This window comes from Plasmodium relictum (genome assembly GCF_900005765.1).
Source record: "Plasmodium relictum strain SGS1 genome assembly, contig: PRELSG_00_v1_49, whole genome shotgun sequence".
NCBI lineage: Eukaryota > Apicomplexa > Aconoidasida > Haemosporida > Plasmodiidae > Plasmodium > Plasmodium relictum.
The window spans coordinates 10,322-29,886 of NW_021628704.1; the positions used below are offsets into that span (position 1 = coordinate 10,322).

The 19,565-nt window shown below is 16.8% G+C and overlaps 3 protein-coding genes across 3 annotated transcripts, besides 1 other annotated feature; 1 reads left to right on the forward strand and 2 right to left on the reverse strand.

The window, feature by feature from the left end:
• Window positions 1–249: 249 nt before the first annotated feature.
• PRELSG_0003900 (hypothetical protein) lies at window positions 250–1,208 on the forward strand (the record flags this gene model as incomplete). Its single annotated transcript, XM_028676379.1, has 2 exons — window positions 250–1,026; window positions 1,173–1,208. 2 exons carry the CDS (start codon window positions 250–252, stop codon window positions 1,206–1,208), a joined length of 813 nt encoding a protein of 270 aa, XP_028531226.1.
• A 2,015-nt stretch (window positions 1,209–3,223) lies between these two features.
• On the reverse strand, window positions 3,224–4,233 carry PRELSG_0004000 (hypothetical protein; the record flags this gene model as incomplete). The annotated part of the gene is made up of 2 exons (XM_028676390.1): window positions 3,224–4,062; window positions 4,179–4,233. 2 exons carry the CDS (start codon window positions 4,231–4,233, stop codon window positions 3,224–3,226), a joined length of 894 nt encoding a protein of 297 aa, XP_028531227.1.
• Window positions 4,234–13,182: 8,949 nt separating this feature from the next.
• Window positions 13,183–14,020: a repeat region.
• A 3,323-nt stretch (window positions 14,021–17,343) lies between these two features.
• Window positions 17,344–18,105, reverse strand: ETRAMP (early transcribed membrane protein; the record flags this gene model as incomplete). The annotated part of the gene is made up of 1 exon (XM_028676401.1): window positions 17,344–18,105. One exon carries the CDS (start codon window positions 18,103–18,105, stop codon window positions 17,344–17,346), a length of 762 nt encoding a protein of 253 aa, XP_028531228.1.
• Window positions 18,106–19,565: the final 1,460 nt, after the last annotated feature.

Genomic DNA, 19,565 nt, shown 5'->3' on the forward strand with positions numbered 1-19,565 from the left:
ATAAAATAAAATAATCAGGTTATAATAAAATATGAAAATTTTATTGCGTAGAAATAATATTAAAAAATAATAAAAATTTAAAAAAAATTGAATGAATATACTATTTATTTGTTTTTAGACCTTTAAATAAATTTTTTATAGATATTTCTATTGAAAAAACAAAATAAATTTTCCATTACTTTTTATATTGGTAGTTCTTAGTATAATCTTTATTATAAATATATAATTTTTTTTTTTTTTTACCTTAAAATGAGATTTTCAAGATTATATCAATTTTTTTACTACTTTTTAATTATCAGTTGGATAACACCAACAATTTTTATGGAAAATATTCCACTGACTCTTCCCTTTAGTGAGCAACACAAAGAAAATCTCCTTCGTGGATCCCTTTTGGAAAATTTTTCTGATTATGCTGATAAAATTCATTTTGAGCTCGAAGTATTTAATAGTTATATAAAAGAATTTAATGAAGGTTCTCCTGAGAAAAAAGAAGAGTTATTAAATAGTAAAGATAAAATACGTAATACCATTGTTGATTTGGGAAAATTAAAAAAATTATATATACATGATTTTATTTTGGATGAATTAACTAATTTAATTATTTCTGAATTCAAAGAAATAACTGAAGGAAGGCCAGAAGAACAAAAAATACAAGATAAAGAATGTCTTCAATATCATGAAAATTATAATAATCATATGGAAAAGAAATGTAAGGAAATTTTAGGGGAAATGGAAGAATTGTGGAATTTCAATTATATAACAAAAGATATAGATCCTATATGGAAACAAGAAAAATGGATTTTATGGACTCAAAATTATGAATATTATGTATCTGCTTTAGTAAAGAGTTACCATATGTTTTATATAAAAATGATACATAATAAGAATACAGCAAAGGTTTGCGGTGCGATTTATGAGTATTTAGAGGAATCATTTGTGCGTTCATATCGGGGAGCATTACTGCTTGAATTTAATAATTTTTTTCTTAAGTTCATAGATGAATGGGTATCTAAAAAATATATTGAAGTACAAAATAGGTAATATTCAGTATTATTTCTTGCATATTATAAGATACATGAAGTTTATTTTATTTATGTTGTTAATCCCATTATTTTAATATTTAACAATTTTTTTTATTTATATTTTAAAATATGTTTTCATAAATTTCGCAGAGAAGTGGGATTGATAACTTAAAAATTAATTTATGAATGTATTTATTTATTAAAAATTGCCTAAACTATTTCTATTATATAATAAATACAACAATATTAGTTCAAATTTTAAAATAAATTTTGTTGTAAAAATATTTTCTATAATAAATTATGTCACTATTTATACATGATTTATTAAATAAACACTAAGATACTTTCGTAGTGCATTAAATCATTTAGTAAAGATAATTTATAATGATCTACACTAATTTTATTTATTATAAAATTACTTGTTATAAATAATATATAATCATTATATAATTATGTTATATGTATCATGAAATAAGCAATTTATCTGATGTAAAATTTAAAGTCCTTTAATAAATGCTATTGTTAAATTAGTATTTTTTTTATTTTTAATATGTTCACAATTTATAACATAGTTCATATAGCTTAATAAAAGCTCTTATTAAAACTTAAATACTTGATTTATTAATTGTCTGATTTAAATGCTTTGGTAGTATATTAAATAGTTAAATTAAAAAAGAACTTTCAGCGAAATTCCTATTCATTTTAATTTATTAAAATATTTATTATTATAATTATTAATTAATTCCTTACAATTTTTATAAAAAAAAATTTAATTTATATTAAATATATATACATATGTATAATATATTTTTTTTTTGGGTTTTTTTTTAGTGAATAATAATGTATGGTGTGTAAATATTAATTTAAATAAGAGATAAATAATGAAGTTCATATTAATCAATAAATGAAAAACTATATATACGAATAGTAAAAATTTATTTTAAAATAATATAAATTTTACATCAAATTACTTAGTATAATTTATAGGGAATTAACTATCATTTGTAATAATATTACAGTTAATATAAATCTCTCTGCATGCTCTCTATAAATTTGTTTATTCAAACTTTAGATGTGTCATTGGATAGCCAATTAATAGATTATACATACAAAATGAAACTCTTTAGATTTTAAAAACCCATAAATTGAGACTATATATATCATAAATATGCACATTTAATGCATACCATTTTTATTTGTAAAAAAAAAAAAAACTGGAAATTTATTATTACTATTTTTTTTTTTTTAAATTCCTTTTGATATTTATTATTTTGTTTAGTTTCAATTGTAGAGAAAAATACTTTTTTTTTGTTGTTCAATAATAGAATTATTCTTAGGGAAATTAATTTTTTCAATCAAATTAATTTTTGAAACAATAAAAGTTAAATTCTAAATTAATAAAAAAAGATAGGATTTTGTTTTTATTAATGTTTAATCTTTACATGTTTTTTTTTGAAAAACTATCTGTACTTTTAACTTAAATTTATTATTATTTTTTTTAAATATTACATTATATATTATCAATAATTTTAATGAGGATTTAAATTTGAAAAGAATAATAATAAATTTTTATCAAAGTAAATAATTGATATTTATGTAAACTATATATATAAGGTTTATATATTTGTGACAAAAATATAATTTTTATAAGAATTAAAATTAGTAAAGACAACTCTACATGTTTTTTATAGATTTATATGTTAAATACTGTTTTAAAGTCATTAAATAACTAATTAATAAATCAACTATTAATAATAAAAAATTTACACACAAACTAATAAAAATAATAATATATTTTTTATATCTGTAGTTGTAACTGATATAAAGACTAATAAATATGTACTAATTTTTACTTACTATTTTTTTTTTAGTATATAATATCTATTAAATAAAAAATTTAGAAGAAAATCACGGAAAAATGAAAAAGATCAAAGCAAAATACATTTATATCTTGGAGAAGTAATACAACATATATGGGAAATAAACAAAACAAATTAATGTAAATATGATAAAATTATAAATGAAACAGTCACAAATAAATATTAGAAGATTATATAGTTTAAAAATTATTACTGAATTTTTTCTCAATTCTCTTTAAATGTTAATTTTTTTGAAATACCACACTGATAACTTCTTTTTGATTTAAGTAACATAAATCATTACTATATTTACATTATTCATATTACATGTTACTTTTAATTTCAATTTTTGAGCATTATTTTTTTATAATAAAAAGCAAATGCTATACCACCACTAACAAGTAAACAACCTAATATACCAAAAGTTATTTTAGCTGTTGTACTGCTAAAAATACCATTACTTCCATTATCATGTGAATATAAGGCCACAGAGGTATTTGTATTGTTTTCTTTCAAATATTCTCCTATATTGTCAATTTTTCCTTTTTTTTTATGAATAAATTCTATTAAATTTAAACATTCATCAATTGTATTTTTAATATAACGTTGAAGTGCTATATTTTTCTGTATAGTTGGTAAGAATGCACTAGTGTAAACTTCCTTAGTATGCTTTTTTTGATTCAAATATTTTATGATTTGTCTACTATAAATTATCACATTACTGTACTCCGTGTTGTTTTCATATGACATGCCATATATATCATTAGCTCCATCATCAACATTTGCAAAATTATGGAAAGAGTATCCTCTTTCTGGAAGTGTACAAAATTTTTCCAATCTCTGACTTAAGGTTTTATGAATTTCATCTACTTTTTTCTTCATATGTAACAATTTTCTTCGTTGAACATATAATTGTCCTCTTAATATTTTTAAAGGACGTTCCTTAAGTATATGATCATGTGATGGGTTTCCTCCTCTGGGACCTTTTAGATTATACACTTGTGGATTGTTAGATTCTTGTAATATATCATCTTGAATATTCAAATAAAAGTCATCAGCATTATATTCATCTTTAAATAATAAAGAATTTTGAGAATCAAGATTTCCCCTCCCTGTGTTATTATTTAAATTTGTTTCTAAAGTATTATTATTTGATCCATCTCTTTCCGAATAACTTATACCTATATAAATATATAGCAAAAATTAAAACAAATTCACATTTATATAATATAATTTGTATTTTTTCAAATAAATATAATAAAAATATAAATATTCACGTATATGCATGCTATATTACCAAAAAGGACAAGAGCGATATTCAAAAGAATCATAGAAAAGTTTCCGCTTGTCATAATGAAGATAGTTCTAATGATTTTTTTTTTTTTTGTTTCTTTGTATGTTTAAAAGTTTTATACTTATTTTTTCTAAACTTGGTGTATATATTATTTACATATATATGAGTTCATAATATTTTTTTAAAATTTTTTTTTAAAAAGATATGAATTCTACCTCTTTTTAACTTATAATTAGGACATGAATGCATATGTAAAATTAGTAATAAAATTATACGTATATATTTATATATATATAGAATAAAAGAATATAAGTAAATTGTTGTAAAATTAAATTAAAATCTACTTAATAGAAATTTATTTTAAATTAAAAAGACGTTAAGAAAAATTACAAAAAAATTTTATTTTTGAAGGAATAATTGTAAAGAAAAATATACGTGTATATATTTTTTTTATAATAGATTAAATTTAACGAATTATGGCATTAAATCATGTTTATTATATATAAAAAATCTTAACTAGAATAATAAAGACAATTATTATATAAAATAATAAGCACAAATATATTCAAAATTGAAAGAAAAATGAAAGATAAAATATTTATTACAAAATAATGAAAAAAAATTTCATATTTAAAAAATAAGATGAAGTAGAGAACATTATCATCTGTTAGATTATTTTTTAACTCTTTTTTTTAATATAATATTGATATCTTTACATTTACATAATAATTTTTTTAAATGAAAAAAAGAAATCTTTTTACCTATAATTATAAATATCAAATTAATTGAAAAAAGTTACATTTTTTTTTTTCTTTAACTAATTGTAGTTTATAATAAATGAAAATTAAGTTTTTGTAATTTAGTGATCTTTAAAAAAAAAATTTAATTAATTTAAATATATCAATAATTTTAATCTTAGAAATTAAAATTAACTAAATATTATTATATTTTTTCTAATAAATGAATCAAATATAACATTTTATTCATTTTAAAAGTGCGTATAACAATATTAATAATTTTTCAAAACGAGTCCTAATGAAATTTTGCAAAATTTTTTAATTATTCAATTTAATTATTTTCCTTTTTTTTTATTTTCTTTTCCATTATTGAATAAATGATAAAGATTAGACATAAAATAATGAATTATAGTAATATCCTTCATTTTTTATTTTATTTTTTCTTCTTTTGTTTTTGGTATTATTTTCTGTTTACAAAATTTACATTATTTAGTTTTTTCTTGTTCATTTCATATATATATAATAAACAATCTTAATAAAAAGTTTCTTTTACATTAATATTAAGCTATCCTGTTAATGCACTGAAAATTCATTTAATACTTTTACATAATCATTGTTATTAACTTTAAAAAAATTTTATTTTATCATTATATTTGTTTTTATTTTTCTCCTATTTTGTTTCTTTTTTTTTAAAGTAATTTTTTATATAATATTGTTAATTTATAAAAAAATTGCCTGGTGCTATTTAGCTTATTGCACTATCATTGAGACAATTGAAATAATTTAAATATATTAAATTTTCAAAATTGCAAATGCTTATTATTTAAATTATAATTTATGAATCATCTATAGTTTTATTCTTTTTTCTTTTTTACTTTATTTTTTCTTTATGTAATTTTCATTGAACCGTTTATAATTTATAAAAAAATAGTTGCATATCACTGAATATTGCACTGTTGTTATAGCACATTCAATGTTATAATTATTAACATAATTAAATTATACGTTTTGAACTATTTATATTATTATTTTTGTTTTATTTATTTTTTTTTTTTTCATGTATTATTTATTGCAACTTTATTTATATGTAAAAAAATGATGCGTGAGTATGCATAATTTCCACTAGTTTGTTTCCTTAATAAAATGTTTGCACATTTTTTTGCTTATATCATTAAAGCAGAATCTTTATTAATTATATCTATTAATATATTATAATGATCTAACTTAAATCACTTTATCCCTTGTTTTTGAAATTTTTTTTTGTCATAATAATTAATATTGCACCTGTAACTTTAACAATCTTTTTGTTTATTAATATTATAAATTATATTGCTTCTATTTTTATCATATTCTTTATTTTTAATGAATGTTTTTTTTTTAATTTATTTCTTAAAATTTTAGAATGTTTAAGTTTAAAATAATTATTTGCACTTTTATACTTAAAAATTTTAATAGTTCATTTTTTTCCTTTATTATATATATTTTTTTCAAATATTTATATTATTTTTATATTTCATTAAATAAATGTAAGCTGTGAGTTTTAAATTTATTAATCATCTTTATTAATACTTGAAGAAGTAAAAAAAAAAAAGTTAAGAAAATATTTAGTATTTATTACATCTTTAGTTATATTAATCATTTTATCTAATTAAATTCAAAAAAATATAAAAAAAAAAAAATAAATAAACTTTTTAACTATTTAAATTAAAATTAAATTATGAGCTAGTATTATTTTAATGGTAAAGGCAAAGCAGAAAAATATCATTCTAATAAAATTCTGAAAATAAAGAATATCTGTATCTTCTTTAAAATATTTAGAGAATTTATTTAAATTAAAAATAACTTATTTATAAGAATTATTACTTTTTTTTTTTTTTTATTTATAACTGAAAATCTCATATAAAAGAAATTTTGTGAAATTATATAAATTGGAAAATAAATCTAATAATAATAGGGTAAAACTATAATAAAAGCAGAATAAAGATTATATGCTTTAATAAAATAGGAATAAAATAATTATATAAATGTATGCATGGAGAAACAGATATATAAAATAAAATAAGAAAGAATTTAATTAAAAGTTGATCAAATGTAAAGTTAATTTATTTTTAAAAAATTAAGTAGAATAATATAATAATATTTATTAAAGAATGTGTAATTTTTTGTTTTCTCATTATTTACTTTCTTTTTTAAAGAAATATAGGAAAACATTGTTTATAAAAAAATATATGAAACTTTTTAATTAAAAAATATTTATGTAGTTTTTATATAAAAAATATTACAAATCTTAAAGGATATATTTACAAATATAAAATAAAAAAAAATATGTTTTCTCATAATAAAAAAGAAATATTTATTTAATAGCTCCTATAGAAAATTAACAAAAAAGTTAATATAAAAGAAATTTTAAGTTTTTTCTTCAATATTTATTTCCATGTGGAGAAAAATGCCAAGAAAAATATCAATATTTATTTTTTTATAAAATTAGTTGACATATTTTTGAATAAATAAATAGGAAGAATTTTATTAAAAATTAAAGAAAAAAAAAAATATTGTTTAGATAAATAACTCAAATATTTAAGATGAATCGAAAAATAATAGAAGATTAAAATAATTAAAAATGAAATAATATTACGATATTAACTTTTAGGACTGAAACATTAGAATAAAAAAAAAATTATGAAAAATTAATCCATATGATATTCTTTTATTTTTTATTTTAATTATATGCAAATGATTTTCATAGTATAAAAAAAGAAAAGTAAAACTATAAGTATTTTTTATTTCTTATATACATTAAAAAAGTAAAATTAGACAAAATAGGAAAATAAAAAAAGACAAAATATTCAATTAAAAAAATAAATATATATGCATATAAAAATTTGTTAATAAATTTTAATTTTTTAATATTTATAATTTTCATTTAAAAAAAATATTTCCAGAAAAAAATAAATGTTAAATACATAATAATAATCTTGAAAATTTAAGTTTCAGAATTAATATATAATAATTTTAACTTTTTTTTTTTTTTATATTTATCCTATATATTGAAACAAGTTATTTATATATATATTTCATTAAAAGTATATATATATATGCGGAAAAAATAATTTAAAAATAAATTGTTAAAGTTTTATATTTTACACATTTTTTATTTTATTTTTTAATTATTAGTTATCTTTTTATTTTAATATAACCGAGTTTATATTATTAAATAGCATTTTAGTATATGTTTTAAGAAAAAAAAAAATAAATGTTTATTATGATATTATATATATATTTTTAGATGTATACTTATTTTATATTTAATTAAATGTTATAGAAATGTTACTGTTCTATTTATTGAAAAAAATATCAAATAATGATATTTTATTTTTAATAATTACATTTGATATTCTTAAAAATTTATTTTAATAAAAAATGTTTATGATTTTTATTTCCTAATGTAAAAGTATCCATAGATAAATAATAATTTTTTAAATAATTTCATCAATTTTTATGAACTAATTTTCTTTTTTTGTATTTGTTACCATTTTCTCTTTTTTTCTATAAAAAGTTGTAGTATTTAGATGTACCACAACACATAATTTTAATAAAAATACTGTAGTATGATAAAACCATATTTCTAGTAAAATATATTTTAATTGTAATTTATTTATTTTTTTTCATTCATTACTTAATACTGAAAGGTGCAATTATTTTTCATAATTTCCACCATGATAATTTCACTAATAATAATACATACATTTTAAAGAATTTTTGCTTAAAGAGTATATAACCTCTAATTTTTTTTTTTTTTTAATAGTATATATAGGATTAAAGATTTATTCTTTTTAATTTTAGGCATATTTCATATACTTTTACTATATTTTTATTGGTATTTTTTTCTTTCATTTATAACAATATTTTAAAAAAAAAATGGTAATATATATATATTAATAAATATTAAGTATAACTTATTTAATTTTATTAAAAAAAATAATTTGTAGTTTATATCATTTCATATACATACATTAATTAAATATTATTGCACCAATACATATAAGCAATCCCTATTTAAGTTTATTTTTATAGTGTATTATTATATCATATATTTACAATTATTATTTCACTTAAAATACAGTTTATATGTCTTACTTGTTCTACAGTATTCATGTCTATTATCACTAAATAAAAAATTAAAAGATATAATCGATTTCATTACTTATTTTATAACTAACAGTGAGTACTATATTTCTTATTATAATTATTTAATAAAAGAGTTACTAAACCTTTTTTTGGATTTTAAGAATATATTTAGAAAGTCAACTAAAGACACATTTGTATATTAATTCAATAAATAATTAGATACCTTAAAACGTTTTAATGAGACAAATATAAATAATTTTTTTTATTGATACTTTTATCTAAAAAGAAAAGGATATATCATTTTTTCTTTATGGATGAATAATATTCTTAGTATGATATGGATATTTTCAAGAAAAATAAATATAATACTTTTTGTTATATATCTTAGTGTTTAATTAGAGAATTTAGTAATTGATTGTATTTATAATATTAAGAATAATAATATTAAATTATAATATTTGTTTTTATTACACATTTTATTATCCTAATGTTTTTTTAAAGATATTCTAAGCATATGTAGAGATAATCTGCATATGCATGCTATTTAAATAATAATTAAATTTAACATCTGAATTCTTTAAAAAGGTGTAGGATACATAATTTAATAATCCTCATATTAATTAAATGATTATTTTATAAACTACATTTTTTATCTTTATTTTATCATTAAAATTACGACTATATATAAGTATGCATCAATTCAATAAGAACAAAATCATAACTCAAAATAAAGTCGAGGGATATTAATATAAAATAATTTTAATTAATTAAAAATAAAAATGTATATTATATAAATGAATAGATGCCATATTATATATAATATTATTAAAATATTGTTATTATCATTTTTAATTTTTACTCTAGTTTAATTTTATATATACTTAAAATTTTATCTTTTTATTCCTCATTCTATTGGTCTTTTTCTTATGTAGATTTCATTTTTTTTTTTTTTTTTTTTTCAATTATTATGTTAATATATTATTATTCTTTATATTTACTTCACATTATTTTTTAAAAATGAATATTCCATAATAAAATAAAAAAAAAAAAATGTATTCCATAAATTAGCAAAATTTGAAAAGCAATATTTTTTAATTATTCCTATAAAATAAACTTCATGTAAAAAAAAAAAAGGATAAAATAATTTATTATTATTCATTTCATAAGAATAGCATAGATACAATATAAAATTAAACATAAAAAAGGTTAAAGTTATGTTTTCCTTCTTGATGATATACAATAATTCAATCTTATGATATATTTATCTTTTTACTAAAATCACAATATCTCACATAAAATAGTTTCATACTTTTATTTATACCTTAGTGATAAAGCATCACTTATACATATATAATTATTCAAATTTTTTAAGTTATCATTTGTAAATTTATTAAATTATTAATTAAACATGATATTATAAATATCTATGAACATTTATTCAATTTAATAAATAGAAAGAATATTATTCAATTATCATAACTTATTGTTCTAAAATTATTTTAATATTTTTTATAGTTTATTTATTCTAATATATATATATAAAGAACTATTTGTATTAAATATTAGAAAAAAAAAAAAAAGTAAAAATTAAAAATTAAATATTTTCTATATAATGTTTTTTTTTATCATAATATTAGAATAATTTTATCTAGCAAAAAATATATTGAAAATCAAAAAAATAAGGACTTATCTCACATTAAATCTTACACAAACTACATAAATATACTAATCTAAAAAAAATCAAAATTTTAGTAGGTTATAATTTGTTGAAATAATTCAAAAATAATTATAAGCATACACTATAAATTATAATAAGTCTCTGTATTTATAATATTTCAATACTTTTCAGAAAAAAAAATTCTCTACAATTTCCTAGGGAATTAAAACGCTAGCCGAAATTGAAGAATCTTTATCCATATGATGATCTATTACATCTAAAACCTTATTTCTGAATTTATCTTCAGATCTTCGTTCATAAATAGCCAATCCAAGTATACCACCTACGATTATTGCGGTTGCCCCAAATATCAATGACGCAGCAATTATATCATTCTTTTTTTTTTTATGCTCAAGTCTTTCATCTATTATTTGATGATCCACGCTTAAGTTTGTATAATGGCAAAAGCATGGTATTATTACAACTGAAATAAGAAAAAAAAAGCTAAGTACTTTTAAGAATTTCATTTTTAATGAAACAAAAAGGCATATAAATAAAAAATATTTATTTTTTTTATAATGATATTAATTTAAAAATAAATTTTTTTTTTTTATATTTATATATTTATACAAAATTTTTTTTTATTTTATAAATAAAATTCTTTTTTTTTAGCGTTAAAATGTTATCTACTTTATGTGCATGCATTTATATTTATTATTCCATATAAAGATATTTTGTTAAAATTTCTATTATTTCTTATAAAAGCTAAGTGTTTTATAAAAATATAATAAAAATAAAAAATTAAATTTTATTTTTGCACTTTTTTTTTTATTTTTAAATTTTTTTCATAATTGTGTTATATATTTTTAATCAAATTAAAATTTACTGTTAAAGTGCTATATAAAAAAAAAATAATAATTTTTTTCGTTTAAACGTTTCATGTAATTATGAATTATATTTTTAAAAAATATTAAACAAGATATAATTTTATTAAAAACAACTTATATTAAAGTTTTAAAAAATTTAAAATAAGTATTTAAGAGAATTATTTTAAAAAAATTAAAACGTTTTTCTAATGTATAAATATTTGTACTGCATTTATATATATATTTCACAATAATTCGTACATTTTCAAGATAGCTTTTTTTATAGGAAACATTTTACTTCTTTGAATAATTTATTTACAAAAAGGCATTTTATTTATAATTTTTAACATATTATTTTCTATACTACTATTAAATAATTTTATAAAGTTTTATTAATTTTGCAATGTATTTATATAATGAGATTAATCATATTTTACCTGATTATATATATGAGTTGTGACTATTTAAAAAAAAATTAACATTATTTGATATTAAGTATATAAAATATAAATGATTTTATATATTTTTAATTAATTGTTAAAATAATAGAGTTACATATGTATTATGTTTTTATGATTAATTAAAACTCCTAGTAAAAAAAATTAAAACCCACTAATTAATAAGGGATATTATTAACCTTTTGTGAATTATTAATAAAAAAATAAATGAAGTAAAAATATAAGTTAATGTAATTTTTGAAGTATTTTGGGCAACTTCAAAAATTGTATAGATAAAAAATTTTACTTTTTTTTTAGTTGGGGCATTATTTTTGTTATATTCAATTTTATTTTATTTTTTTTTTTTAATATTTAGTGGAGAATTAATTTTTATTTAAAAAAATATAAACTTTTGATAAAAATTATAGTTTTTAGGAAATCTTATTGTTATAAAAGAATATTTCATTAATAAAGAAGTGATTTTATAAGTCGATCCTACGAAGCTTTAATATAAATAAGAATTTTTATTAAATTTTATATACTCCATATAAATCAGTGTATTAATAATAAAATATTAAGTTAATATATTTTGAGTTAATTATAAATACCACATAGATTAATTGTGATTTCTAAGACTATGTTAAAATACTGAACAAGCATATTAAAAAAGAGCATGCATAATGATCTTTACTAATTTTAATTGTAAAATTGTATTGATACCAAAATAGTACAAACTTTATATGCATATTTTATATAATTGAGAAATTATTGTTCTTGAGGTATTTATTTAATAAAAGTACATCTTTATTTTTATTAAAAATATATATCCTCGTTAAAACTATTGATTGCATGCAATGATCTTTTAAAATAAAATAAAATAATAAATTTTAATTATAGTTAACAATCTCTATAAAAGAAAAAAAAGGAAAAAAAAATTAAACATTAATAAAAACAAAATACCTTTTTTCTTTTTAATTTCGAATTTAATTTTTATTGTTTAAAAATTAATTCAATTTAACAATAAAAATTTTACAAAAATATTTTATTCAAATATTTCTTTCTTATGTATCAAAAAAAATATATCTTTTCCTTTTTTTTAAGACTAGAGAATGAATATTTGATTCTCTATTTTCCGTACGAACAACTATTGTATTACAAAGAGTTAATAATATATTTAACCATTTACTAAAAAATTATAAAAAAAATTATATCATTCCAGCAAATATTATCATCAAGAAAATAGTATTAATGAAAATTTTCAAAAATCTTGATTATATACTTAAAATCATATATAAAGAATCAGATATACACTTTGAAGAAATAGTATAAAAACTCAGTGTTAATAATATAACAATATACCACATGATACCATAGGAGAAATACCATATTTTTCTATGTTTGGAATGAATTATATATGTCCTAGTTTTTCAAAGTTAGTACCTGAAACTACTTCAGAAATAGAAGTGATTCTTTTAAATTATATATGGAAACAAGTAAATGAAGATTTAAAATAGACTCAAAAGGAAATGAACAGTTACAACTACAGATATTAATATTTGATATATTATTTTTTATGAATTTTCTGAATATGAAAGGAATAAAATGAAACATTATAGTGCAATTATATAATATAAACAACATTTATCCTTCCCTCATATATTAACTAAAATCGAAGATGGAAATTTTAAATTAATACCTATTTATTATATATATAAAAAAAATACAAATTCCTCTAACAAATATTAAATTGTTAGGTAATAAAACTAAAGAGATATACTAAGTACAATTGAAGAATCTTGTACAGGTGACCAATAAGCATAAAAGGAAATAAAAATCTATGAAGGCATTGAAACTTAAAGATGGTTTTGACATTTATGGAGGAAGCAATATATTACATTATGAAAATATTAATAGTAAGAATAGAAAGACTAATGATGAAATATAGAAGAGACTTGAATTATTAGAACAAGTTAAAGAAAATAATATTAAGTGGTCTCATTGCTTCCCCTAGGCGATGGAGTATAATTAACAAAAGATATTATTAACTTTCTATGAAGCAATAATTAATAATTTATACGGAAAATAAAAAAACTATGTGCATTCTTTAGTTAAGAAAAAAAAAAAAAAGAGGAATTATTATTTTTTATATTTTTGTACTTTTTTTTTTTATTTATGAGTAAATAAATTGACGTGCAATAATTGGTCAAGTTTAATTAATCTTTAAATAATAAAAAAAATTGAATTCGTCGGAGTCTTAAAAGAAAAACAAAAGGATTTTTTTTTTATTAGTATTTAATTTTTACATATTTTTGAAATAATGTTAATAATATAATTTAATTTTGTTAGTTTGTTTTAAAAATTTACTTTATATATAATTAATAGTTTTAATGAGGATTTTAATTTTTATTAAAAATAAGGATAATTTTTATTACAGTAATTAAATTCCTCTAAAATTATGAATGGTTATGTAAATTATATGTATTAAGTTTACTCACTTGTGGTATTAATATATTTTTATCATAATTAAAATAAATAGAGACATTTCTATTTGCTCTTTATTAATTTGTTTATTCAATACTTCAACAAAGCCATGGGACAGCCTATTAATAAATCAATACTTTAGAAAAGAATATAAACTCTTTTCTTATAATAATACAAACATTATTTTAAAAATAAAATAAATCTAAGGAATGAACTTAATTCTTATTAATTTTTTTCTGAAGTATAATAAACTTTAAGTAATAAAAAGTGAATTTTAATATCACAATAAAATTTGAAGCAAATATATAAAGTATATGTAATATTAAAAAAAGAAACAAAAAAAAAAGTCATATTATAAGTAGTTATATATTAGAATGTTAACTAGAAATGAGATATAATATAATGAAAATAACTTATCATTTTAACAAAATAACAACAAAAATAAAAATATCTTCTATTTAAACTATCTATTTTACTTAATAAAAAGTATCGAATAATTATATAAAATAACTTATTTATATATTATTTATTCTTTACAATACATATCTTAAATATAATTTATCATGAACTTATTATTTACTATTTAAACAAAACAATCAAATTAAATATAAAGAATAAGTCTACATTTTATCTATTTCTTTTTTTTTTCTAAAAAATTTAAAATATAAAATCACATTCGTAAATGAATAAATGAAAATTTACATTTCGATGTTAATTAGGATGTTTGTTAAACTAATGATAACTTTTCATTCTGTGATGAATTATAAATTTTTCCTATGTCAAAAAATTTTTAAGGAAAAATAAAACACCTTATTATATTATTTGATCAAAACTTATTCTATGCATTTATATACCTTAATAAAAAAAAAATTTTAACTTATTATTCATGCATAGTACCTTAATTATTAATTTGTCTAAAATTAGTCATAATTTAATTATTATATTGTATATTTTAAGTAAATAAATATATAAAAAAATCACTTTATTTAAATTATATCATTATGTAATTTTTTTGAGTAAAATGCATATTACTTATATTTCAGAAGAATTAAAATATAATCCACATGTATTCCCTTTAAATTATTAACATTGAAAAAATTATATATCAATATGATAATTTATTAAAAAAAATGAGATTAATACAATATATTTTTTTTAAATTATTTTTAAAGCAAAGTATTGGTTAAGTATAATAAATTTTTTATAAATTATACAGAAGATTTAATTATTAATTTAATTTTGAAAAATGTCACTTCTTAATATAATATAAATTATTTCTACTTTTTTTTTAGTTGAAATATACATATGTCTTTTATAATTTTGAAAAATTAAATTATTTTGAAAATTAAAATATTTGTCAATAGACAAATCTCATATATAAATTTATATTTAAAATATTTAAATTATTTATTTTTGATAATTAACTATTAATAAAAAAATTATTTTAAATAAAAAAAATAGTTAAGTATAAAGACTTAAATTTTTATTTGAACTTCAATATTACAATATATTTGAAAAAATGTATTAAAAAATTCTAAAATCTTAATATTATTATATATTTACGTTTATATAAAGACATATTTATATTATCTTAATTTCATTTGTAATTTAAGTTTTCTATATTTTAGTAATAAAAATTTTATAATAAAAATATATATAATCATCTACATATATTACTATTTAAATTGACGATAATATTATAAATTAAAAGTTTTTAATTTTTTTTTCCCGTTCCCTAAAACATCATATTATTTAAAATAATTACTATTATATTTTTTGAGTTTGTATGAATAATATAATTTTTCGTAAAGTTACTTCGATTATTTAAAATGTTCCCAGCTTTATGTAAGTATTTCAATATTTTTTTATGATTATTTTTATTATTAAAGTTATTTTTATAATTAATTTAAAGTATTAAAATAATAATTCAAAAAAATATTAACTTCAATTCTACTAATATAAATAATAGAAGAAAAAGAATTGTTCAAAAAATTACAATTCATAGTATATTTTTAATTTATATTAACCTCTTAAATTATATTTAAAAAAGTAAAAAATATGCTGTTAACTTCCTATTAATTCTATAAAATAGTAACTTTAAAATATTTATTTTTATTAGAAAAAATAAAAAAAAAGTAAGAATTATTTTAGTATTTAAAAAGAAAAAAAAAAGATAGATATTTTACTATATAAATTTAAAAATATATATATAAATAAATATATATTGACTATAATTTTTTTTTCTTTTTTTATGTGTAAAATTTTTAATTGTAATTATTTTTATACTTAAAAGGAAACAATTATTTATAATTTTCCAATTGAATACATACCATGCCTTTGTAAAAATTGCAGAATCATGAAAATTTTAAATATTGAATATTTGTAATTTTGTCCTAATATAGTTTATGAATATGATGATTTTGTATTAAAAAAATTATTATCACTCAATTTTCTTTATAAAATAAGCAGAAACATACAACTATTTTACATCCTACTAGTATAATGTAAATGATATAAGTTCGATATATTCATAAATGCTGTTTCATAAGTTATTCAATCATATTCTTTTGTTACTTATATATATATATGAAAACATATATTTTTATATCTAATTATAATAAAAAATTTTGTTTTATATTATTATAACTTCGAATTTTTTGTTTTAATGTTGTACATATGGTTACACTTTAATATTTTTTATCTGATAATATCTGTATATTTTCCTAAAAACATTTACATATTATAATTTATACTTAGATGGTTCTAGTTATGAAGATTATTTATAAATTAAAAAAAAAATTCAGAATATTGCTTTAAACTCATATATACATATTATGCATTTAAATATTCACTTTAAAATCATTAATTTAAAAAAAATAATTTAAAATTCACATTGTCAATCAAAGGTTCTAATTCTTCTTTTGAAAGTATTATCCCTTTACTTGTTGCAGCACTTTTAATAGTGTCACTCACAAACTTATAAGGAAACGAAGTGAAAATTTTTTTTTCTTCACTTAAATTATTAAAAAAATGTTCCAATTCATTGAGCGCTTCATTTTCAATACTGAGCATTACGTCTTTATTACGATTATTATTTAAAAACAAATCAAATTTATCCTTGAGACCTGAATTGATATGATTAATTATGTTGTCCACTTCATATTTGCTAATTGAAATATTTTCTTTTTCTGCTAGTTCTTTAATCATTTCTCTAAAATAATTTTTATCTTTAATCATATTTAATTTTTCATCATAACTCATATCACTAAACTGTTTCGTAGCTAAATTAAATACCATTTTCTTAAAACTTTCCTTACTAGAATGTTTATTTCCTTCTTCTCCGTATTTTTTTCTATTTAGAGGAACATCGGTACGTGAATTTCTTTTTTTTGAATTTTTCTTATAAATGATAAGTCCTACTCCCGTGGCTACTGCAATTGCTACTAAACCTACACCTAAACATGCGGCAATTATTTTATTTTTTTTTTTTTTATTCATTTTATCGCTAGATTTCTCTAAAGCTCTGAACTTTTCCAGTAAATTTTTTTCTACAGATAAACATGTTTTTAATAAATTCGTAATTGACAAAAGAACAAGAACAATAAATATATTTGAAATTTTCATTTTTTGAAAAAATAATTTAACTTTATTATTATTAATTTTAATAGAATAAAATAAATTATACAATAAAATAAAATGTTTTATTTATTATGAATAAAAACATTTGTAAAAATATAATAGATTTCTAATGATTGTTAAATTTTCTCTTTTTTTTTGTTTAACATTTTTTTTAACCACATGCAATATAAAGAATGTATGCCAATATATAATCTCAAAGGAATATTTGATAAGCAATATCTTTAAAATTAAGTTAAAACATTACGTAAAATAATTGCTTTATTATATCATTTTTTAAAAAATTTTTTTATATAAAAATATGAATAGAAAATTGCAATTAAAAATTAAAGTACTACTTTGATTTTATTTTTAATATTGAATTTATTATATAGGATCAAATTTATGAATTTTTGTTATACTTTTTATTTCGTTTCTTTTTTTTTTTTTAATAGAAGTCACTATTGCAACAGTAACTTTAAATAAAATTAAATCATAAAATATATATTTTTGTCTTCATTAATATTTATTCAATCAATTTTAAATAACATAAACTATTTTTACGGAATTTATCTGAGCATAATGAAATATTTAAAGTAAACATACATTGAATCAAACAAAAACATATATTACAGATTTTTGAATTAAATTAAACCTATTATTCATAAATTCAATTACAGTTCATTTTTACAATAAAAAAATTGCATATCTCTATTTTTATAATTTTTTCTAACAATGCAAATAATTCATTATGTAATTTCAGCAATTTGTTAAATAATAAATTATTCCAATATGTACGAAGCTAAAATAGATAAATTATGTAATAAAAATTTTTTTTTTATTAAAAAAAAAATGTTGAAACGTTTCATCGTTAACTATATTATCTTTTTTATGCCAAGCAATCTTTGCTATTAGAAAAAAAAAAAAAATTCCTATATTATTTATTCAAATTTTTTATATTTAATATATTCTCAAAATATGAATATATTTGAATTTTTGTTTATTCATTTTTATTTTTATTTTTTTTTTTTCTTCCGTTTTTAATAATTATATTTACGATTATTCATAAAATTAAATAATTCAGTGAATTGAAGATTCATAATTTGCTTAAATTTTAAAGATATTCTTTTGTAATTTTTTTTTAATTGAAAAATTTATATGTAAAACTATTATTAAAATTAAATTTTTAATTTTTTCATGATTAATTGTTTTTTACTTCAAAATTGTTATTTTTATTTTCGAATCTCTAAATTTATATTTGCTTAAATGTGACAAATTAATAAAAAAAATTTAAAAAAAAAAAGATTCTAAATAGTAATGAATATACATTTATATGAAAAAAAAATAATATTTACATGAATTAACAGATTTTTTTTATATGTTGTGATTTAATTATTTATAAATATTTCTCTGATATATTAAATAATGTTCCCTTATTGTACTATACATATTACTAGAATTATTTACAT